Source organism: Lutjanus erythropterus, chromosome 6 (genome assembly GCF_056507025.1).
Source record: "Lutjanus erythropterus isolate fLutEry1 chromosome 6, fLutEry1.hap2, whole genome shotgun sequence".
Taxonomy (NCBI): domain Eukaryota; kingdom Metazoa; phylum Chordata; class Actinopteri; order Lutjaniformes; family Lutjanidae; genus Lutjanus; species Lutjanus erythropterus.
Window position 1 is genome coordinate 24,817,819 of NC_139322.1, and position 24,609 is coordinate 24,842,427.

Consider the following 24,609-nt stretch of genomic DNA (forward strand, 5'->3'; position numbering starts at 1 on the left):
GCTTTTGGTGAGTGCATGTTTTTGTTTGTGGTCGAGGTATGTGTTTATTCCTCTACCTCTGTAAATAAAAGCAGTATATATATACATATACATACACATATATGAGCAGAAGAGTTCAACATGTTTCTAATTACATATGTGCCGTTAATTCACAGCTGCTCGTAGACTTCACTGCAGATATTGTGGCAAGTTTGTTTACGTGTGAGCTAATAATTTGATTATAACCAGATTAGGCAAATAAAAGGCATGTCCGTTTATGTGTGGCCTGTACAGTATAGAGTGCCTTTTGTCTGGTATTTCTCTTACTGGTTTGATACTGAACATGTACCAGAAAGGTCACGGAGTACAGTGGATGCAAATGTGTGTTTTTATAAACAAACAGCGTCATGGCTAGTGGTGGAGAAAGAGAAAATACCAAAATTATTTTGGGATGACAGCGAAGCAGCTCTCATGTCACAACGAACACAAAGTAATAGAGATTGTATTAAGGTGCTCTGTGAATTCATCAAAGCAAAAACAATAAACAGCAACTCGACCTCTCCATTTTCTTCATGTTTTATGACACTAAAAAGAGATTTTCTACTGGCGGATACAAATCCTTACAGACGTTTTTGTGACTGTCAAGCATATCATGTAAACTTCATTGCACAGTACACTAAAAGGACATAACAAGCTCTACTTTGTGTAAGATTAGACAAAACCTAGAAATAATATGTTCTTTATTAGACAGTAAACAAACACAGCTACACCCTAATTAGACACCATATAGCTAATGGTACACCAATAAGACATAACAAGCTGTACTTTATATCAAATTCGAGAAAAAGTACTATATAATATAAATAATATGTTCTTTATTAGACCCCTATTAGACTTTATTAGATGGTGATTGGAACCAGTCTGGGGACACATTCAACATAACTGTAGCGTAAACTAAAGTTAAATCATATATCTGCTACTTGCGACGCACCTTCCTTTGCTGATCCCATACAATTGGCCGATAAGATTAAGAAGAATAATGTCTACATCTTTGATCAAATCAGATTGTCTGCCTACCGTATTACATGACTGCAGTCACCCATAAAAAAAACAAAAAAAAACTCTACTGCTATAATTTTGGCCTTTACTTGGTAGACCTGATTCACATCGTTTTTAAATGAGGAAGGAGCAGAAATGTGATTTCACTTTAGTTTGCTGTACAATTCTGCTGCAATTTGTCCTAGTTGTCTTCTAAATAAAGGCTCTAAAACTATTTAATAGAACATATTCTTTCTAGTTTTTGTCTAATTTTATACAAAATACAGCTTGGCACATCTTAAAATAAATAAAACTTTAGTATTGTTTTACCAAGGAAATCTGGTTACTGCAGTGCTTGTGAGTACTGTAATCAAACTATTTCTTTAATCTAATTGTTCAGAGTAATCAGGTTTTACCGGTCATGTTTGTACACTGAGTGATCTCACTTTGATGAAAGCTGACAAATTTGTAGCTGATCACCTTTCAGAGGTGCACCTGTGGAAATGTCAGGAGGAGGATGGGTGAGTCAGAGATCAGGAGGGTGAGACTAAACAAAGTAAGAGTTTGTAATTTGTATTTTGTGTTCTCGGACTCACACAAACACACAGCACACAAATTGTTTGTTACAGCCTTGCTTCAGAGCTCTTACGTGAGCACGGTAATGACCGCTTCACCCCCCCACCCCCACCGTCCTCACCCTCGTTTTTTTTTTCCCTCTCTCCTTCTCTGTCGTCTCCTCATTCCCCCTCCCCCTTTCCCCTAGCGCTCGCGCCAAGTCGGCCCGCCATCCCGCCTCCACACACACACACACACACACACACACACGCTGCGAGGTAACGGCAGACAGGCGCGTGACTCATTAGGCATTCGTCCCCCAGGGAGATCGCTGGGGGGGCGCGTGCGAGGGAGAGAGAGCGCCGCAGCTGCAGGAATGTCACGGGCGGCTACCGCTGTGTGTGCATGTGTGTATGTGTATTAGTGCATGCCTGTTTGTGTGAGTGTGTGGGTGTGTGCTCGCTAATGCTGGTTGCAGCCAGCGGCAGGGCACTGCACCTTTCAGGAAATAACGCAAGGAGAAAGAAAAAAAAAACCCCCACACTTATTAGTCCTCTTTTCCACCAAGAGCTCATTTGAAAGTCTGAAATAAATTTAGAGAGAAAACATTAGATTGCCTTATAATTTCTGCTCAGAGTCAAACGCCTTTGCTGGGAAACATGTAGCTGTGATATTAGTATATTGTGTTTACTGTAGAAGTGTTTTGCTTCTTTTAAACCAACCCTTGATATGGATTTATGATCCAGGATGCCAACCAAATGAGTTACATGAATGTATACAGCTATATGGTTACGTAATCACCAGTTTAATGTTTTTCCTTGAAATATTAAAGCTTTATTACCCATAAATGCCTATAAATTGAGAATGTATGCAGATTATGTTTTTTGGCCCTTAAAAGACCATATCGAAGTACTTTTGACTTTTTGCCATTTCTCAAGACTGTCTTCAATAAATTTAGTGTGAGCCCATGTTACAGTGCATCCAGTACTTCACTACATCTCAGCCTACCAACATTAAGCACACTAAAATGATGTGGATATTCACTGAAGCTAAAATCACAACATTTATTAGTTACCAAATACCTCAATATAGACACTGTAACAACATCATAAGGATGGCTATTGATGGCTTTACAAAATATTAACACAGTAAGATTTTTGATAAATAATCATCAGTAATGTGGATTTAATGACTAAAAAGGTAAAGGCAAATAATGGAACAGCTAGAACAGTATGGTAAGTTCAGGAAATTACATCACTTTGCTCAAATGTAGCCGTTAAAACCAAGAAAACACTTCCAGCTCTAACTACAAAACATTTAATTTTGTTTATTTTTGCCAGAATTCCCTCACTTTCCAAATCATTTCAGTTCAACTTCATTGTTGTGATACTTGAAACATACAATGAAACATACTGATGTTTTGTTGTTCCAAAACCATGTAACTTTCTAAAAATAAGAAATAAAACAAAAAGGTAATCATTTCAACTATATGGGCATATTCAAAAAGAGGTAAGCGGTATGATAATTTTACTGTACATCGTAAACGTGCAAATGATGTGTCGGCCCAGGTGTGGCTGGCTCTGATTAGATGTGTAATGCATGAAGAGGCTACAATAAAGTCTGTAATGTTTAATCTCTACAGCAATATGAATGTTTAGTATAAAGATTGAAAGTCTATAGATTTCACAAAACTTTTTTTCAAGTCAAAACTCTGATTCCAGCTTCTTAAATGTTAATATTTTCTGTTTTCGTTACTCCTTTATGACAGTAAACTGAACAGCTTTGATTTTTGTACAAAACAAGACATTTTAGGACGTCATCCTCGGTTTTGAGAAAAGGTAATCAACATTTTTCACCATTTTCTGACATTTTATAGACCGAAAAACTAATCAGTTAATTGAGAAAATAATTAATTATGTGAAATTTGGAAACGGAAGTAAGAGGATGTCAATAACCACAATCTGTATGAATTGCCTGAAAGAGATTGTAGAAGCCTCATATCATAACCTCAATCTATATTCGTCAGATTGCCCACCCCGAATGTACTAGGTTGTTAAAGAGATGCTTGAGTTTCTGGCAAGAAGTCGATATGGCTGTTCAATGTAGAGTAGTTACATCTCATGTCATCTTAATATGTTATGTAACTATAATAAACACTTGCACTTCTGTTTGCCCTTTGTGTTTGAAGTCACTGTATCAAACTTAAAGTAATTTGTCTGAATCAATTCTCAGTTCAAGTTCAGCTTCTGGTGTTATTCTCAGAGCTACTGTATCTATTGGAGAAGCCATATATTATATGAATATGAATGAAATAATGTATGTGTTTGTGTGAAGTGTTTCTGAATGTTTGTCATGTTCTGATATGGCAATTTTGATTGGGTAATAAGTTGGTCAGTGTGTCCCTGTACATGTGCATCTGTATGTATTTGTCTTTTTTTTTTTTTAGCGTGTAAATGTGAAGCCCAGATATATTTCTTGGCTGCCTGACTGTCAGACAGAAAGCGTGGGAGGTGATATTCATAGAGGTGCTTTTAGTGGGACTTTTATGAGAGACTTTTTTCCATGGCTGAAAGGAGGTTGACCACACACAGTAAGGTTGCCTCAGCTCCGTGCACACGTGTGTGTTTGTGCACACGCACGTACGAGCCTGCCTGAGTGCTCAGGCGCCCTTCCTTTGAGCGCTCCTACGTGGGCTGCCAGGGGTGTGTTTTGCTTCGTGTTTTGTTTCGGAGAGCCCTCCCCCGTGCTGCGGAAGTGTTGCCGGAAGCTGTGGGAGCTCACCCCCAGTTCTGCGTCAGTGCCACTAAAGAAAGGATCGGGGCTTTCCGGGAGGAGAGAAGAGGGAGGAAGGTGGGGGGAAGGGGGAGTGACGGGGGCTGTCAGCCTGGGTATGTCACGGCCATGTGGGTGGTTGTCTACACGCTCATACACACTCTCTCTCACACACACACAGCCTCAGTCACGACTGGTCTTAGACAAACTATTCCTGTATACACCATACTGCTGGCATGCTCCAAGTAAAATCCCCTGCTTTTGAGGGGAATTCTAAGGAGCAGGAACAGGTGTGTGTGTGTGCGTGTGTATGTGCGTGTGTGTGTGTGCGTGCGTGCGTGTGTGTGTGTGTGTGTGTGTAGGTGGTGAGATGTAGTGCTTATGTGCAGTTGTGCGCGTTCTCTGACGATATGACGACAGCCGTGAAGAGACTTGGTGCAAACTTTGCACAAATGTTCACCTGGAATCAAAAATGACCTGATTAGATTTTGGTGGTCAGCTGTCAAAGGGACCTCACATCTGTTCCGTTCTTGTGAATGCAATATCTCAAAAATACCTGGAATTTGCCCAACTTTGGAACAAATGTCCACTTCGACTGACGGATGAACTAATTAGATTTTAGAGATCAGTGGTCTAATAAATGTCTAATAGGATAAAGTGATGACATTTTATATCCAAAAGGTCAAAGGTCAGCTTCACTTTGACATCATAATGTTCAGCTCTCTAGCAGTCCTCTGGACTCCTCTGTAAAAAAAGTCTCTCAGTGAAAACAGAATGTTTCTCACTGGAAATTATTCACTGGAATAATGCAACTTATAACTTAATTTTAACAAAAAAAAAATACACTTCATAAACTTGATATCTTTTATCGATTTCCTTAAAAGTTATCATGGTGGAGGCATACAGCTACAAGGCAGTAATTCTTGTTTTTCTTTTCTTTTTTCATTTTTTAGTTATATGTAGACATTTGTTGTGTTTAATCCTTTTATAAGTTTAATATATTGTGTATATATATTTATTTTGCATATTTGTACATTTTCTATATTTAAATCTGACAACTCTGGTAGAAAAGAATTAAGATATCAAACTGCTTTGATAACTAATTACTAGTTAAAATATTTTTTAAGCCTTTTTTCAAATATGGAGATTTCTGGCTTTTCTTTGTGTCATATTTAACTTAATATATTGCGTTTTGGACTGACAAAGCAAGACATTTAAAAGCATCACCTTAGATTGAGTTTGAGAAACTTGGATGGACATTTTTCACTATTTTCTGACTTAGGCGTTGCAGCCCTAGATTAAACATGAGAATTAACTTTAGTCTTTGTGATTTGTTAACTGCTAATGAATAAAACAATTTTTATTGGGGCAGGTTAAAATTGAATTTGGATTTCTGATCATCTTGGTTGACCAGGCAAGGGGGAAAAATTTAACACTGAACTCTGTTTGATAAGCCTTGTATGAAGTAGGGGGAGGGATCATTGCAAAATCAGCCAATATATTGATATCAGAATTCTTTTACTTTCTAATATCGCTATTGGAATCAGACCCAAAAATCCAGTATTGGTTGGTCTTTAGTGTGTATCTGACAGATGTAGCTGTGGGTTGCATCTGTTGTTTTGACCTGATATTTTCACCCTGTCAGAGCTCCAGTCCTAACTTCCTACAGTCGAGTCCTTGTGCAGAAGTAGCAGAAATATCAGAAAGTGATACACTGTCCTCAGAATGCCGGAGCAGAACTTTTAGAAATGCTCCGACAGGAAAAAAAAGGGAAGAAAAACCTCTTTTCTGGCAAGAAATTATAAAAAAGGAGGAAGAGAAATGTGCAAAACTCTGTGGCCTGCTCATCCTGGGGGATGTTTTCATCTTTCTCTGTCTCTTTCCCCCCCCCCCAAAACTCTTTTTAATGTCTGCCATTTGAGAGACTCCAGAGGGGCTGCACCTGTTTGCCTCTTGGCTAGGAGCCCCCAAATCCCTCCTCCTGCCCCCGCCTGCCACTCATGCTGCCGCGCCTCCTGGGATAGAAGGAGCGAGGGAAGAAGGAGGGAGCGGGGAGCAGTGGTGGAGAGCAGGGTTGCGTGTGGTGGAAGGGATAGCTGGAGGGCTTGAAGGCGTCCGGGAGTAAGAGCAGAGATGTAGGCACAGAGAGGGGAATATAGTTTCAAATCCAAGTCCACTCCACCCCAGACAGACCTTACTTCTGTGGAGTTTCTCCCTCTCATGTTTTGACTCCCCACATTCTCTTTCATTTCTGTATTTTCTCTCACCTTTTCTCTTCTCGCTCCTGTACAAACCCACATCCGCTCTCCCTCTCGTCCCTGTTAACTTTGCTCCTCAGCCTACCCTTCCCCTGCTCTTCTCCAGTTTCCTCCCTCGGCTCAGTCCTTTCTACTCTCTCCATCTCTACTCCTCCTCTACTTGTCTCTCTCCTCCATATCCCCCTCCTCCCTCCTCCTCTCTGTGATAGGACCCTGTTAATCTGCAGTGACCTCTTCAGGTCACATTAAAGGTCGCCCAGCTTCACTTCCTAATGCCCCGGGGGCCACTATCTCCTCTTTATCCCTTCTTTTCTCCACTTACTCTTGGCAGCGTTGGAGCAAAAATAAACACTTAATTCACCAACCAACTTTTCTTCACAACACTTTGGTTTTAGAGGAGAAAAGTAGAGTTAAACCTGACTTCAGTGTTAGGTGCTGAGGAAAAAACTTATTTCAAAAGGAAATTATTCCATAACTAAAGACAGTTGACCTAACGTAGAATATCACAGGTTTTTTTCAGTATTACTTCATAATTTATTCACAAAGAGTACACGATTAACTTCATGATGTCTAGCTGGAGAGCTCAATGCCAATCTTTCAGATTCTGTTGTTTGGGTTTCGGTGCAGCTCATGGATGTCAGCTATACAGATGTTTCAGCTGTTGCCATTGAATCAGTTTTTGGAAGAGGCTTGTACAAAGTTGATTATTTTAGGTTTTGATGAGGATATTCTAAAAAAAAAATATGTTGTACTTAATTATTTATTTCATTTGGTTCAAAACATTTTTGTCTGATTAAGTCACACAGTCATGTCAAATGATTTCAAGTACTCTTTATTGAGACTAGGGCTGGACAACCCATCGATATTATAATTATATAATTACTTCTAGTTACTTACTTACCTGTTCTAGCTCTTCTATTATTTGACTTTACGCACTTCGTCATTATATCAACATCACTGATGGTTATTTATCAAAAATCTCACTATATCAGTATTTTGTAAAAACACCACTAGTTATCCTTACAATATTCTCACAGTATACAATAAATACCTATATCAAAGTATTCAGTCAAAAACATTGTGATATTTGATTTTGTCCATATCACCCAGCTCTAATTGATGTGATCACCCATCATGTTACGAATGTGTTCATTACAATTGATTTAGAACTGTATGTTCTTTAAACACTGTTTATTGTGCTGTTAAAATAGTTTTCCTCATACAGTTGAATTGTCTGAACATTTTGGGTCAGTCTGGCAAAGTTTGCATCCTTTTATCATTAAGAGTGGCAGAAGATGAACGTTTTAACCATTCATCCATTGCTAAGCTGACACACTTAGCGTTACCTTTAGTAAACATCCATGTACTGCAGTGTAAATTTTGAAGGATATTTTAGGCAGACTTGAATGCTAAGAGGAAAATGTCTGCAGTCTGTTCTTCCTCTTGCAGACGAACATGGAGCAAGTTTCTGCTCTTCAGTTTATTCTATGCATGTTCAAGTGTTTCATCAAATTCGTTGTGTTGCTGATCTTGGCAATAATTTCCTTCCATGTATTGCATTGTGTGCTAGTGGCATTGAACCTGATAAAATAGTGGCACACATTTGATCTCTTCATAGATATTTTTTACACCTATGCAATGCACACTGTAGTTAAGCATCTCAAAATACAACAACATGAAAAGTGAGCCCCATCTCTGGCCTTAACAGTGTTTTTTGTGCCTCTATGTCATGTTTCGTTAGACAGCCAATCACCAGTACCATTAGATCTTCATACTAACATTGTTATTTGGTCACTGGCCCTGATGACATTAACTCCTTCAACATTTTTTTTGACTTTTTAATACTTGGTAACATCAAAGCAATTTGGTCGGTGCCATAAAAATATAAGTTTGATACCCAGATCAAGATAACAGAACACAAAATAGTTGGTCAATACTGCAAAATATAACTACGATCTCTTTGCATTGGAGCCTTGATTCATCTCATATGTACATTTGCAGAGAGAACTCAGTCTACTGCAACTTAAAAGAAAGACATGCAAATGACGTACAGATGAACTAAACAAAAGCAAACTGAGAAGCACATTCAACAATTTGACAACCTTTATATGAATCCTGTTGCTAAAGTGCATCCTTTTTCTTTGTGCCTTGTTGTGTAGAACCGCGGGCGCTTGGCTGAGAAACGCACCATCCCCCTGCCTCCAAACCGGGTGCCCAAGAAGGAGCTGGCCTCCATCTTCAGCAGTGACGACAGCGAAGGCAGCGAGCGGGCCAGTGGGGATCATGCCCACATCAAACAGGAGGACGAGTTGCATTACAGTATCATGAGAAAGAGGTGAGGCACCTGCGAATTCTGTTTGGCACCTGGGATCCATGTCATTTTTTTTACCTCATACATTTTCTTTCCTTTTATTTTATTTAGTGTACACTGACGCACATTGTCGTTATTGCGTGGGCTTTTATTGCGCGTTGTTTGAAGAAATCACAACGAGAATGTCATGCTAACCTCTGAGGTGTTACTTTTGTTAAAAATAATTAACAGTAATAAGTCCTCTGTTTTGTTTGTTTCTCTTCAGGAGAGCTGAAAAAATGGCACCTCAGACGTATGTGTAGTACTTCCATCAGAAGTGATTTCGGGATAATTTTGAGGTGTTAAAGGCACATTTTGACACAAACAGACAAAGAGCCGTGTTTCAAAAATACACTCATGGCTTTTGCTTCAGGATGTCTAATGGAAAGACGTGTGCTGAGCTTTGAAAGTGTTAATTGGTTTGTTGGTTTGCGTTTTGTTGCTCCTGCCAAGTCTCAGTGTATCTGTCTTGACTTGATACTGAAAGACTGAGTCACCTGAGTCACCGCTGTCTGCTTCATCCCATCCTTTGCTATGCTTGGCAGCACTTTCTATACAAAACATTCAGAAGTTACTCCATCTTTGTGTTGTGTTCTTGCACTTTTTCCAGTTTAAGTGTGAAGAATGTTTGTTTGAAATGGTTATAAGTGAAAAACACAAACAGACTTTGAGAGACTGACTCATATTAATAAAAAGAAATAGCATATGCTGCCTCAAAGACACTTAAAACACAGTCCAGCATGTATCTACTCAGCCTCTGGAGCCTCTTCCTGTTTTAAAGGGATAGTCTGGACTATTTGAAGTGGGGTTGTAGGGGCTACTTATCAATAGTCAGTGTATTACCTGGAGTGGATGGCAGTTGACACAGCCCAGTTTGGAGAAGCAGAGAGTACCAGCATGGAAGCGAAGCAATGAAATGCTGCGTATGGGGTCAGCAAGAAAAGGCATGTTAAGCACTTTCACTTTTTCACTGCTTTACTTTGCCTTTTTTGACAGGACACCATAATTATATAAGCCAAATATTGCTCTATCCAAATCAACCACACTTCCTAGGAGAAATCAGTAATTGTGCTTAGCAGAACAAGGGACTTGCTTGTCTCCCTCGACCTCGATCTTTTAGTTTGTTTGTGTTATTGTGTGACCTTATTTAATCCGAACTATCCTTTTAAAACACCAAAGTCACACAAGAACAAAAACAAAACTATGAGATCAAGGCAGCAGGAGACCAGCAACTCCCTTGTTCTGCGAGGTAAAAGTACTGATTTCACCTGTGGAGTCCAGTTGGTTTGATATTTGGCTTGTAGAACAGCAGTTCCCTGTTGGAAAAGGCTGTTTGATGGCAATGTAAAGTGGTGAAAATATTCCAAATATAGAGTACAATTAAGCTTTTCTTTGGAAGGACCTTTTTTAAGTTGCTAAAATGCATTTTGTTTTTGACCCTGTCCACAGCAGAACACTGCTTAGCTTCCGTGCTGGTACTCCTCTATGCTTCTACTTGCTGGGGGTGTGTGGACCAGCATCTACTGAAGTAATGGTTAAGTACGTCATACAACCCCACATCAAATAATCTAAACTATCCCTTTAATCAAATCAGGAGGAAAGCAAAATTCTTAGTAGGAATTTTTTTTTTCAGTGTGTGCCATTGTTATTTTGGAGAACTTGTAGGCATCAAACTGTCATAATAATAATAATAATAATAATAATAATAATAATAATAATAATAATAATAATAATAATAGTACAAGGTGTAGCCTATGTGTTATGAATGCAACTTAAATGTTTTCAGAATTGTGAGAGGTTTATTCATGAAATTTAACATGTTGCATTGTAGTGTGAATCAGTAATCGCCGTTCAACTAATTGTCCAAACTGAAATTTTCCACAGTAATGGATGGAGAAGAGTGTGAAGAAGTTGTGTGCACTGCATTCACTAAAAACCTGTTTGGATTCAAGTGAACTAATCATGTTCACATCTTCATGCATGCAAACACACACATGCGGGGTTACAGTGGGGTCATCTCATTAAGACGAATCAAATCTGAGGATAGCACTACCTCTCTCCAATGGCGCACACTCTGCTTTGTTAGAAATATTAACTAAAAAAGAATAGTATTGCATTTCTTTATTTTGTATATTTTTTGTTTATTTTTTATCAGTACTTTGTTCCATGTGAAATGACAGGAACGGAGACATTTCCAATCTGGAATAAACATCACATGGATTCGTGGTTACTTGGTATGAGCATAAACAGGTTGGTATGATTCAGAAATCAGACCGGCTATGGACAGATATAACGTAGAAGCTGTTCATTGATTAACCTCAGAAGGTCCTCAGCTGCATTATAAGCAGCTTGTGCAACCTCATTACAGCAGGGGATGTTTTTCATGTCTGGAGACTTGCGTGTGACACGGCGGACAGCACAGCAACTGTGAAGCTTTAAATGGATCCACTAACCTCATTTAAGAGGGCTTCCCCTCCCCCTGACACTTGTGCCGCTGGCGTGTTAAGATGATAATGAATTTAAAGAACACTTATGACTAATATGTCAGGCTTTTACCCTTTGAAAGGCGACGGACTCGCTGGAGCCGCAGCTCCGGTCTGTCCTGGGCATCCGTCTCAGCCCTGCTTTATCCCCTAGTGCGGGTCTGGACGAACGGGATAATGGGATGTCCAATCACGGAAATGTGATTTCCATTGACCGCAGCTTCGTAAGTGAGTCGTAGAAGGGTCTTAACAAATTGGATTTGGCCAATGGATGTGAAAAATACAGGGCCTCTGTATACATGTGTGATGTATCTGTGCTGTCTCATCCACACATCATCAAGGCTGGCAGCAGCACCCTGTCACACCCACTTGGTTGCTGCAACCTGTCCACTGTAACTGCACTTGAATCTATAGCCACACATCCATCTAGCGTGTGTCAATTATTTGTCCTTTTTTATTTTTTTTTTATCCTAACACAATTCGTCTTGCAGACTCTAAATTTTTTCGCTCTGCTCCAGTTTGTCAGTGCATAGTTATCTCCCTCAAGCATAAGTGTAACTTATGCTTGAGGGAGATGCTAAAAGTGATGCTAAACTTAAAAAATACTAGATCCATCGGCCTAATATTTTTCGTACACATTTATGATTGTATGTAAGGACTTCTCACGGTGAAAAACTTTTTTGTTAACCATTCTGTTTGATACCAACTGCTGACTCCTCACTTTTCTTAACCGGCTGCTAGGGGCCGCAAGTCATCAAAAACTGTTAGACTAAAAGCAAGGCTTACGTAATTTATTGCAGGCCACATTTTGGCCTTTTTTGTGGCTCAAAAACTGATATCCATAGAAAAAATCTGTTTCCTCTTGAGCCAGATCATCTGCAGATTAATTCGATACACAGTATATTATGATCCACTAAAATTCGGCATGATACAAAATAAATAAATCCATGTTTTATTATCTTCTATCTTCAGTGACTGCACCTAATTGGCTGTTGTATGTTGCCATTCTGTCTCCATGGTTGCATTATTGGAGAAGTCAAGACCCACTTGTAAAGAAATTGAAAGTGTATTGAAAGATGCATAAGTCACTACAAAAATGACTGTAACTCACTTAATTCTGAACCCATTTTCAGGATTTTTTTTGTTGTTGTAAGCGTGAAAAATTAAACATCACAGTGGTTATACATTTGAATTAAATTCAGTTACTGGGGCAGTCTAATCAGCTCATTGCCAAAAAATTAAGCTTCTGAACTGTCACAACATCCACTGGGACTCTGCAATCTTAATAGAAAACATCAGGTGTAAATTATTTAGAATTTAAGCTTTTGACAAAAAAGTGTTGCTTTCATAGCTCATCATTCTCATGCGGACGTCTTTCTGAGTTCATTTTAAATTGCTACACCTTCTTTTAACCAGATTAATGTTGATAGTTGCCACTTTACAGGCAATTAGTTTACATGGTGCTCCATATATCTGCAGTTGTCCTGCTGAGTAAGCACAGAGCATCTGGAGACTGAAGTGCAGCCAAGCCACAGAGCCGACCAAATAATCCTTATCACAATAAGGTGTGTGTGGCAGCTCCTTGGGGTATCAGAACCAAAGTTTAGTGTGGCTCCTGTGAACCACACAGGAACTGGAAGGTGGAAGCAACATCCAGTTTTGTTATCATCTTGGTATCAGTGCTGCAGATTGTTTGCATCTGACTTGGATTTGTTAACACTGATTTATGGATTTCATCTTGAGGAATAAATATTTGATGGCGGTAACGGGTAGATTTTAGTGTCTTACTCAAGGGCAAAACAAAGCCAACCTTAGTGTTTGTTGCAGTTGGCCGTAGATAACAAGGCTTTGATTGAAAAGTGCTGACTGAGAGTCTGGGTAATTACCCGGCAACCACCGTGGATTTTATAAGTTACACCCGCTGACGTCTGCCTTTCAGCCTGCACCCTGTAGAAGAAGAAAAAAAAATCCACCATACCCATTATTAACATTCACCAAAACAAACAAAAGCCGTTTCTCAGTTTTTCAATCTTGATCACTTAGCAAATACTTCCATTTACAAAATGGTAGAAAATTATATTTGCTGTATGTATCATTGCAGACTTGGTAGATTAAGGAGGAAGAGGGAGGCTATCATAAGATCTACAGGCCTTTACCACAGGCCGACAAAAGCACACAACACACACAACACACCAAGCTTTGATTTTTCTTCATTTTAGTGTGACTGTCAAATACTGTCACTCGATCTCCTTATAATAAGAGTCGTCTTATCCCATGTTCATTGTTTCAGCAGGGAGTAAAGCTGATGGAAACAAGCAACATACTGAATTCAACATAACCTGCTAAAATCCCATCTAATTGTTTTTCGAAAGCTATGAAACTAAGGAATGAGCTGCTGCAGAAAAGGGATTTTCTCCACCTCAAGTAAGGCCCACATAAAATATTTATACTTGTTTAAGTGTACGCTATATTTAGAATATTTTCGCTGATTTATCCTGCTGTCAGACAGCCTTTTCCGATGGGAAACAGGCATTATATAAACCAAATGTTGTTCTCTCCAAACCATTTAAACTCCATTGGAGAAAATCAGTATTTTTAGAACATGGGAGCTGCTAGTCTACCGCTATCTTGATCTTTTAGTTTGTCTTTGTTACTCTGGTGTTCTAAAGGGTTCGTTCAGATTGACAGAAGTAACACAGTTCCATAAAAAAAGGAAGTGATCATGGCAGCTGTAGACCAGCAACTCTCATGTTCTGCAATGTAAAATTACTGTTTTTGTCAAAGGGGTCCGGTGAAGAGATTGATATAATGCCTTCAGTTTTCCTTTGGAAAAGGTTGTCTGACATCAAGGTTAGGTGGTCAGAATACTCTATTCTAATCTATTCTATTGGACAGCATACACTTAAACTGATATTGAATTATTTTTTAAATGGCCAACACACGTTTTGCTGCAGACCCCATCCACAGCAGTGGATTGCTTAGCTTCCAACACTGTTACTCCTCCTCCTGACCACCACCCACTGTTTGTAATACACTGACTATAGATAACTACCGCATACAACCCCACTTAAAAAAATCTGAATTATGCCTTTAAAGTACAATTCATCATGGTTGTAATTTTGATAGACCTGGTTATAGCCTCGTATCGCTGGGAGAAAACTGCAGCTGATTTGAGAAATTAGAAGCAAACAGAGGGTGCACGTGTTCATAAACATTTAGAAGACTCTGGTGTTGCAACATACTACATCAGTGTTTTCTCAGTTTCCTATTACAGCCCACCTCTCTGTATGAAAACAGCGTTTCACAGAGAAGCATCGGCTCATATTTGTTAATGGGGATGCTGTACTCAGTCTCCGTCATAAGTACAGACATAGTAAGACACTGAAGCTGAGTTAGCAACTGTATGTCTATTGCATTTGACATTTTGTCCTCTGGCTTTATTGAACAACTGTGTCATTGCCTTATGCCAGTAAGAGGTCACGGACAGTGTGAAATTACTGGAAATGGCTCTCCCCTAAAGCACTAATTAGTGAGCTTGGAGGTTTTATAGCTTTCTAGAGGAGCTTTCCGCTTCAAGAATTTTTGGCCTTGTTTACACGCGTTTGCCATGGCAACAGAGTCACAGCAATTTAGTAGCTGATTGGGCGTTGGCTAGCAGCAAGACACTCATTGTGTTCCACATAGAGCAGTATTTTGTCTATCAACTCTCTGTCAAAACAAAGGATCAGCAACAAGATGGTCAGCAGTGTCTCCAGCAATTTAGTCTCAGATTTGGCGTCGGCCTGAAGCGTGAGGTTCATCATTTCCACATGTAAAGAACACAGTGTTTACTGTTCATGTGTTGTCATACAGTATGTTGAAATCAGCTGAAGATAATAAGAACTTTGGCCTTCTACAGAGCAACAGTGTGCTCTTTGAAGCTTCTTTCTTCTGTAAATATAACTGATAATTTTCTTTTTCAGTCCAAGTGTTCCTTAAAACTGTTGAGGAATTTCTTTATGAATTAGAAGAAGTGTCATACTTTATTTTACAGTATACTAGTAAGATGTAACAGGCTGTACTTTGTATTAAATTAGAGATAAAATGTTCTTTATAGGTCAGTAAAGAAACATATATACCCTAATTAGATACCATAAACCAAACGGTACACTAATAAGATGTAACAAGCTATAATTTGTATTAAATAAGACAAAAACTAGAAATAATATTTTCTTAATTGGACAGTATTAGACCTTAGACACAGTACAGCAGAACTCTACTATAAACTAAAGTGAAATCATATATCTGTTCCTTCTTTGGCCGGTTCCACACAATTGGCAGAGTATCCAAGACTGATGCCTACTTCTCTGATCATATTATATCATCTGCCTACATTATTCCAATAAGTCAGTGCAGTCGGCCATAGACAAAATATTTCTCTACCTCCTCTAATTTTGGCCTTATATCTGGTTCACATTTTATTTTAAATGAGGAAGTAGCAGATATGTGATTTCACTTTAATTTACAGTACAGTTCTGTTGTAATGTCCCCAATTATCTCTAAGAAAGTCTAATAATAGTTTAATAAAGAACAAATTATTTCTAGTTTTTTGTCTAATTTGACACAAAGTGTTATGTTGTTATGTTTAAGTAGTGTACTGAAAAATAAAATGTAACTGAAAAAGCAATAAAAACAATTGAATTTGAAAAACAAGAATGGTAATAGCTCATGAAGTGTGAGGCAGAGGAGAAATTAACAGCAAAACCAGCAGCATGTGCATGGCTCAGTGCAGGAGAACCTAAATGCAACATGGCGGACCTACCGTATATTCTATTTCCCTTGTACTTTTCTTTCCTCCCTTGGCTGCCTTATCGACCTCATGTCAGCCTGTACAGCAGAGGAACAGCAAGGAGAAGAGAAGCCAGGCTACTCTTACTTATTTATGTATCTATTTCTGTATTTATTCATTACCCCCTCTGCTTGCAGGGTTCCCAGTTGCGCATTGCCTTTCGATCCAACTGTGAGCAGCATGACAATTGTGTGTTTCCGTTGCTCAAAGGAATCAGACAAAACATAAAATGTATACGGAACAGATCCATATTCCTGCTTTAAGTTTGATGTTTCCTTAAGTATAGATATTTCCTAAATAAAAGACCTCAGAAAGCATCAGAGAAACTTCACTCATTCCTTTTTTTTCTCAGCATTTTGCCCAAGTCCATACCTTCCTATGCAGCGATTGTTAAATATTACATATTTGAATGTTGCTGTGGGCCACCTGTGCAGGTTGGAGTAGGCTGTGTGTTCAGGCTGTTGCCTCGAGAGCAGAGGAGGGCCCACTGTAAATCTGCAAGCACCAGATGTTACACAGCGCTTGCGACCTGTCTCTCTTTCTCCCTCTCTTCTCTTTCTCTCCTCCTCCTCCGCCTCCTCCGTTCCTCCACCTTCACATCCCTGCTGTCTGTCTGTCAGCACTTTCCCAGTGGTGGTGTGAGACATGGCGTCAGGGTGCCTGGGCTGCCAGCTTCTGCCAGCTCACACTGTGACCTCCAGCCCCGCCACCTCAGCTCCGCGTGCCAATGCCACAGCAGGCCACTACTGGGCATTTACACTGAGTCGACTCCCCGTGCCAGGAGAAGAGTCTTTTCATGTTGTTTGGACCATTTTGAATAGTAACGCCTACTGTAATAGTAGAAGGGAGCACAACCTTTTCTTGACAAAAGAAAGAGCCCCAACAACTGATCTGGCAAACATCAGCCTTTACAGTAACACTGGCCATTTTTATGGATTATTTATTTCTTTTTTTATGGAGACACCATTGAAATTACTGTGTAGATGAAGAAAAACAATTCACAACACATTGTAATAATAAGTGGTGAGGACTATGATAAGTCATATGATAAGTATTTAGTGTATTTAACCTCGTCCTACAGGGAGTTAGCAGTTCAACAGTATATGCCACATAGTAATACACATCATCTGAAAGCTGGGGACATGGTGATTAATTTCAGAAGTAGCTTAGCACTATGTAAAGTTTTTCTAGTCATAAATCTGTAATAAATTTTGTGTTTTCTTGAGGTGCCTATTCATATTTTGAAAGTTTAGAGTGTATAAGAGTATAGGACTTCATGACTGCAGGATATGATGGCTATTCCCATGCTCTGTCATGCCTCACACGTTTCATACAGTCTCCAAGACCACTTTAGAATTAATGAAGAAAAATGTTTTTAAAAAAATCCCTCTGAAATACCACATTTAGATACCAAGACCTTGAGGAACAGGTCTCTAGTTTGTGGTTGTAGAGTTTCATGAAGCTGTGATTATCCTAGAAGTCACAATAAGGCATTTTTTATACAGTGAGGTCAAGGTTCAAAAATTGTCTTTAGATAACTTGTCTACTAGAATGAAATAGCTATTATGGGGACAAACATGATCACAGATGAATAAAATTGAGCTCATTGAACTGTACCCATAGAACTTATTTTCATTCATCATGAGGTGCAAGGGACGCCTTTGAAAATCACTAATGCAACTCTGGAGAATTATTTAGCCCACTTCCTGACAAGCTAGCATGACATGGTTGATACCAATGTATTCTGAGCCCACTACAGACAAGAGATTAATAGCAACTGGGGACAGAGTTGAGGTTAAAATGCATATAAGCATTGAAACTTGACATTGAATGCTGGGTGATTTTCCAGTTCTTTTATCAGGCATTTCCAAATCAGGAAAACTTTCTAATTTTAGACAATATTTACTCTAGTAAAAACTGTATTACTGATACAGAGTTTGTGTTATCATCTCAGTAATGTTGGATAACAGTGGTATCAGTGATAGACTTTGAGTATTAAGTCATATTAGTTATCCCGGTGTCTGGGTCACCGTGTCTGTCCTGTGGCCGGGGATGACTATTGACCAGTTTGGGGATGAGCTGAGGATGAGATGATTGTCTCTGGTGTGCACCTGGGTGATAAGAAGGCAGCTCATGTCCTTCTTAGCTATCAGACCCAACAGCCACAATATAACCCCCCCCCCACCTTCTTCCTCTCCGAGGCCCCCGTCCTTCCTGGCTAACCCTGGCCTTAGGAGCTCCTTAGGGAGCGCTGACTCAGGTGACTGGGTTTTAAACACCATCCCCACCCCCCTCTTCATCTTCCAGGGCTTGAGTATGACCTTGCCTCCACCCAGCGAAACAGAGGGAGGAGGGAGGGCAGAGGCGGGTGGGGATAGGGCTAGGCCCTCATTAGCCCGAGCCGAGGCGGGACAGCTCAGGAAAAGTGCGCTAATTACCCCACTAACAATGTCCTTGCCGTTCATGGCTTAGAGCGGCCACTTCGCCACGGGATAATAACCCCATCACCTCTCTGAGAAGTTCAGGATGGCATTATCATGATCACTTTAAATGATGGACAGAGGGTGGTGTTATAACGCAGCCTGCTGATGGATGGATTTGGCTGCAGTTTCTCACAGTGCAGCGTGTGACTGCAGTGTGTGTGTGATGTGTGTTTTGCTGGAGTCACTGGGTGACGCAGATACATTATTATATGACTTAAAGCACAATTAAAAAACCCTCCCCGCATCTCATTTTCTTTTTGAAGAAAACCATCGAGCTCTCAGACACAGATAGCTACTAATTTTAGCAAGTTACACTCAAAAAAAGAAGTCTATCATTAGTCTAAAAAGTTTTCAGTCACAGCACAATCAAGTGTCTCCTCACCTAGCAACTGGTGGTGACTGTTTTGTCTTAGACTGTTTTCTGAGTCACTGGTTCTCTCTGACTGAAAGGTGACTGGTGAAGCCGTCGATGGCCAACATTAGTCCCTCTACGCTTTCCTTCATATTTTCTGTTAGCGTGTGGAAAACAGCTTGGCGACCGACAGCCTGACATTACAGCAGGAGCCTGTAATCATGGGACTGTAAAAACCCAAATCCAGCAGCCGCAAACAGTGTGGCCTCGTCATAGTGGTGGCAGCTAAGAACCATTCACCGCTTCTGTCCCATAAACTGTGCTTGCTGTGTCATACCAGACCCCCTTCATAGATGATTCTGCTTTCAATAAAGTTGCCAGTTAAGCTTGTAAATGAGATTTCCGCTGACATGAGAGGATGCAGATAGCATCAAACTGACACATCTAAATTCTGCATGTTTTCAGGCTTATTTTTTGGACAAAATGGCAGTGTGCATCAAATTTTTTTGTTCTTTTGAGCTTTGGGACACTCTTTCATGTAGCATGTAAGTCACAGTCATTTAACAGTAAGGCTGGGTTGCGCTTGATTTTACTTTAAATTATGTCGTGCCAAACATTTAAATTATCTTAAATTAAGACAGATAAAATGTATACCTCTCTAAACCTCAATTTAGTTTTTACTCTTAACGTAGATTAAATTTAATACTGTTGCACCAAAGTCATAAACTTTAAACTTTAACTTTAACGTAAATTTAAAATGTGATCCAGTATCAACTTTAGATTTACCCCCAAATAAGGTTAACTTTTAATTGCTGCCATTTTGAGATGGAGAACTTTTTAGCTAGCTAGCAAACAATCTACATTTTTGCTTTACATTTTAGCTAGCTAGCTAGCAAACAATAGATATTAAACTTTTTATTTAGCTACTAGACAATGTAATATTTTGTTAACTTTTCCACTAGCTAGCAAACAATAGAGTGTTTCATTAACTTTTTAGCTAGTTCACAAACAATGTAGCCTGACCTTTTTTAAACAACCTTTTCGCCAGCTAGCAAACCATTTTAGGTATATTTTTTAGTTTTTAGCCAGCAATCAAACAATGCAATGTTTTGTTATGGAATACACAGCACCTGAAATTTAGCAGTTGGACCCCGTCTTTTATACTTACTAGCAAGATCCCACTTACTTTTCAAGGCAGCTGGTGCAGTATGATGGATTCTCATGTGATCTCACTAATCCATCTTACCAGGTTTCAGGCTATCCTTGTGTCCACACCAGAGGTGGCCCAAGCCAATCAGCTTTCAGATGTGCCTACAATGAGAAGCATCCATGGAAACAACTCGTCTGAAGCAAACGATGGCGGCTCCTACGCTAACCTCCTGAAGACGTTAACGTAGATACTGCGATAGCATCAGTTATGTCAGAATTGGAGAGCATTTCTTCATTGAAAGAAAAGCAAAGAATGACAGTGAAGGCTTTTATCAATGGAAAAGTTTTTGCTCTTCTTCCGGCCAACCTTGGTTTGGTGAGTTGATCTGATTGGTTGCAATTAACCTGACACGACAGATGGTTCATCCAATCATCTGCCAGAGGTTTTCTCGAAAGTGCTGACCCTTTTCCAAACACTTTCTATGGACGGCTTCCCTGATGGTTCCCAGAGGTGTCAGGTTAAGGTCCCACAGATCTCAAAGTTATTTTTATTTATTTTCATTTGGGTAAGCAAGCATCTTTATTGTAATTAAACTCTATTTCATTTTGGTTTACTAAACTTGAATTAATTTTAATGGTGCAACAGAATTCTGCTTAATTTTAAATCTGTACTCATTTCAACCTAAACTCCAATTATAACTTATATTTGTTTAATATAATCTTTGTCTGTGCAACCCAGTCTAAATGATATTTAGACTGCAAGCTAAAAACAAATATGCAACCCTGCACCTCTCCTACCACACAAGCTGTTTGCCATTACACTGTGACTGCACTGCTATACTCCCCTCAAACTCTAAGCGCCTATTTCCCATCATTATGCCATTTAATGCGATCAGGATGGTAATCAGATTGCAAATGAAATTCCTCCATGACACAGTTGTGTGGGTCCACTGGTGTGGGGAGGTTAGAAAGGCGGCTGGTGGAGCATTTAGAAGGGCAGAGTGGCTCCAACCAGATCTGGGCCTAATCTGTATACCCTCCTCCTGCTCCTCCATTAGGTGCTGAAGGGCAGGACGATGTTTGAGAGATGCTTGAGGACAATTTTGTTGTCCTCCTGTTGAATTAAAGGCATAATAATAGAAAAGAAAACTATTTCTTTCAATTGCAAGTGTCTTATGCCACGTATTTATTGTGCTCTTTGAATATTACACTCCTAATAAGTAAGTACAACCTGTTCAAGGCTTGTTTGATGTTTTTTTTTTATCTCATATGTTCGTCATCTGCCTTTTCAAATTATTCAATTGCCATTTCACTAAAACAGCTGTTGTCGGCCTGAATTTAAAAAGAGTCATAATCAGGTTTTAAGCTGCTAAACTACTTATGAGTTGTGAATATGTTCGTTAATGCATCTTAGTGTGGAAGATGAGTAGGGATGAGACCCAAAAGTGCTGGATGCGGTAGTCTGTCAGAGTGCATTACACACCTCAGAGCTAAGAGCCAGTTGACAGGACAGCCACTTGTAGCTGCTGAGTCTGTGTGGAGGTATGCATTTTACAGAGGATAGTGCCGTCTGGATAGAGGATTTCCGTGGTAAGCAGTGTGTGAAATAGTATGAATTTATGCACTGCTGCTTTATCGCCACATACTGGTTTGGACTGCGTTATGGCATTAAGTTTGTTTGGGGCTGTTTTTAAATGTGTTTATCTTCTATTTTCCTCTGTGTGTGTGTGTGTGTGTGTATTACAGTCGTGACAGTGACCTCTCTACAATCATCTCCAACCTGCACCACACCAGACAGCACGGCATGCCCGAGGGCCAGTCAGCGTCTGACCACAGCACCAGTACTGGACACACAGGTAGGACCCTCAGTGACGTGTGTGCGTGTGTGTGTGTGCGCATGTGTGTGTGTGTGTGTGGTGTTTCAAGGTTTGTCAGGATGTCTTCCTTTCTTCCAGACTGATGATATATCTTGCTTCACATCTCCTGTAACACATGTAAATGTTCCATTACCCTTTTAATTTACCCTAATTTGTGTGATTGGGGGAATTTAACATAAGCTTATTACTCATTCCTGAAGGTCACTCTCAAGTTGATTACTTAATGTTCTTCCCACATTCTCTGCCGCACTCCAGGATTTTTTGTTAAACCCCCTGTTTTAAATTACCTCTGAATAAATAGCTTTGTTTGCCATTAATCCCGTTTCATGTGAGCAGAGGAACCATGGTGTGCTAAGAGCTTTTTCTTACAGCTTACAGACAGAACACAGACAGCATTTAATCACAGCTATTTGTCAAGTAGCTTGTATGAGGATATTGTGCAGCCATCATAGACATATGGTTGTAAAACAGCCTCTGTGGATATCACTATTCAGCGATCAACCGGATGTACTGGATGTACTATGACGTGTTTGTGTAATGTAAGGTTTCCCAACAAGGTAGTTGATTTAAGGCAACAAAGCTTCACTAGCAACCCAAACAAACTTTAAATTATAAACACATTATCATATTAAAAATGTTCTATCTCTAATACTTTTTGAAATCGTTTTGAACTAGTATATGCGTCACACTTAGGTTCTGTGTGGACGACTGTGAATTTTGTGTCAACTTTGATTTTGGCACTGATTTTACAGTAGTGTTAATTTTGTTCTTATATTATTTTTCTACATTAAAGTGTTTTTATCAGGATGTCTTTTCTTAATACTTCTCTGGGTGGAAGTAAGTTTAGTATGAATTATAGTTTTTTTTTTTTGCCTTATTTTTGGTGAGATCACGCTGTTCAATACAAAGATTCATTCCTTTTTTCAGTTCAGCACCACACTAAACTCCTATATCAGCCTACATGAGTATGTTTTGCCTGTAAAATGGTTAATGGTTTTCCTTGTCATCTGTGATGTGAAAAGATCACATTTCCACACAATTAGAGAAAGTAAAGGTGTGCATCCTGCTCATGCAAGGTTTCTGCAGGTTCTTGAAAAGTCATACAAGTCTCAATTCTAATAGTCTCTACTTTTTTTATAAAGTTGCATTAATTCAGTCTCGTTTTAAATGTGTTTTTGGGAAAATTGGTATTGATCACGCTGTAACAACTACAAAACAAAACCAACATTGAGCAATAACCAGACTGTGCTGGTACTTTTTTGTCAGTATGGATGTGAAATAGGTCTTTAATTGTATTAATAATGGTCTTAAAAAGGTCTTTAAAAGTCTTAATTTTGATTTGTTGAAACCTGCAGAAAACCTGTCATAGTTCAGGTAATAAATCCCAGCACGCCGCAGAGCGTCTCTCCTGTTGGGTTGCTACATCGCTGTCATCTGCTGTCCATTGTCACGCAGCCGCTCATTTCTATCATCCTAACATGGTCAATCTTGTGGTTTGATTTGGAGACTCAGTTTGCATATTTTAGAGTCTGCAGCAATGTTTCATTGCTCTGTATACAATGACGCAGCTAAAAAACTTGTTTCACCTTCTGTCATCAGTTAATAATCAGCGCATGCTGTGACATGGATTTTGTTTTAGCAAGTTCTTCAGCTAATATAAAATATATTTATGATTCCCATCATTTATAATTCCTCATTGAAATGCTCTCCCGCTGCGTTTTTGTAAGCTTCTGTTTTATCCTCTTACTGTAATGCATGCTGACTCACAAAAAAACTAAATTGGCAGCTCCACTTGAAAGATCTCACTTAACTAAACAAAAATATTCATTTAAAATATAGATGATGAAAAAAGCATCAGCTGAATTTATTAGATTCCATCAAAAAATTCAAAAACACTTTTTAACAAACACATTTAGCATTAATTAATGAGCGACTCGGCTTTTTTTCAGGGAAGACCACACCTTTGCTCCACTGTTGCCCGGGGTTTGACCCTGTCCCTTCTTTATACCATTAGCCAGAGGCACAGCGAGTGCCATAATCAGCCCCAACACCTCCATACCCTCTCTCTGTGTGCTCATCTCCTCTGTCTGCCAGATTAATTGTCCATACGGTGCCTCTGATATCAGCCAGGGTGGGTGGGACGGTGCAGGGTATTAGACTGCTCAACAGCCAGCCCAGCCAGTGTCTTAAACCCCGGTTTGGGACGGATTTCCACCCAAATACCGGCCTAATCAGCCGCTAAACTTAATGGAGAAATCAGAGCCTTGAGTAGTTATCTTAATGGAGGAGGACACAAGGGGATAAAGGTGGGTGGCTGGGGGCGGATGGAGGAGGGGGCGAGCACGGCGTGGCCTTAAGCCAGAGGGTGTGCAAGACCCCTAAAATCTGTCCGTTTGACCATTAAAGGGAGATTTAACAGGCAGCCTAAGCGACTCACTCCGTGTCTGTAAACAAGTCCAATCCGATCAGCCACCGGCTCTAATTC

The 24,609-nt window shown here is 39.6% G+C and overlaps 1 protein-coding gene across 2 annotated transcripts in view; it reads left to right on the plus strand.

The window, feature by feature from the left end:
- The window catches only part of samd11 (sterile alpha motif domain containing 11), a 74,857-nt gene that overhangs the window by 11,256 nt on the left and 38,992 nt on the right, over window positions 1-24,609 (plus strand). For both annotated transcript variants that reach the window (XM_084721326.1, XM_084721327.1), the window contains exons 3-4: window positions 8,762-8,937; window positions 21,994-22,103. In XM_084721326.1, the coding sequence (XP_084577452.1) occupies window positions 8,762-8,937; window positions 21,994-22,103 (286 nt within the window). The remainder of the gene's footprint in view (window positions 1-8,761; window positions 8,938-21,993; window positions 22,104-24,609) is intronic.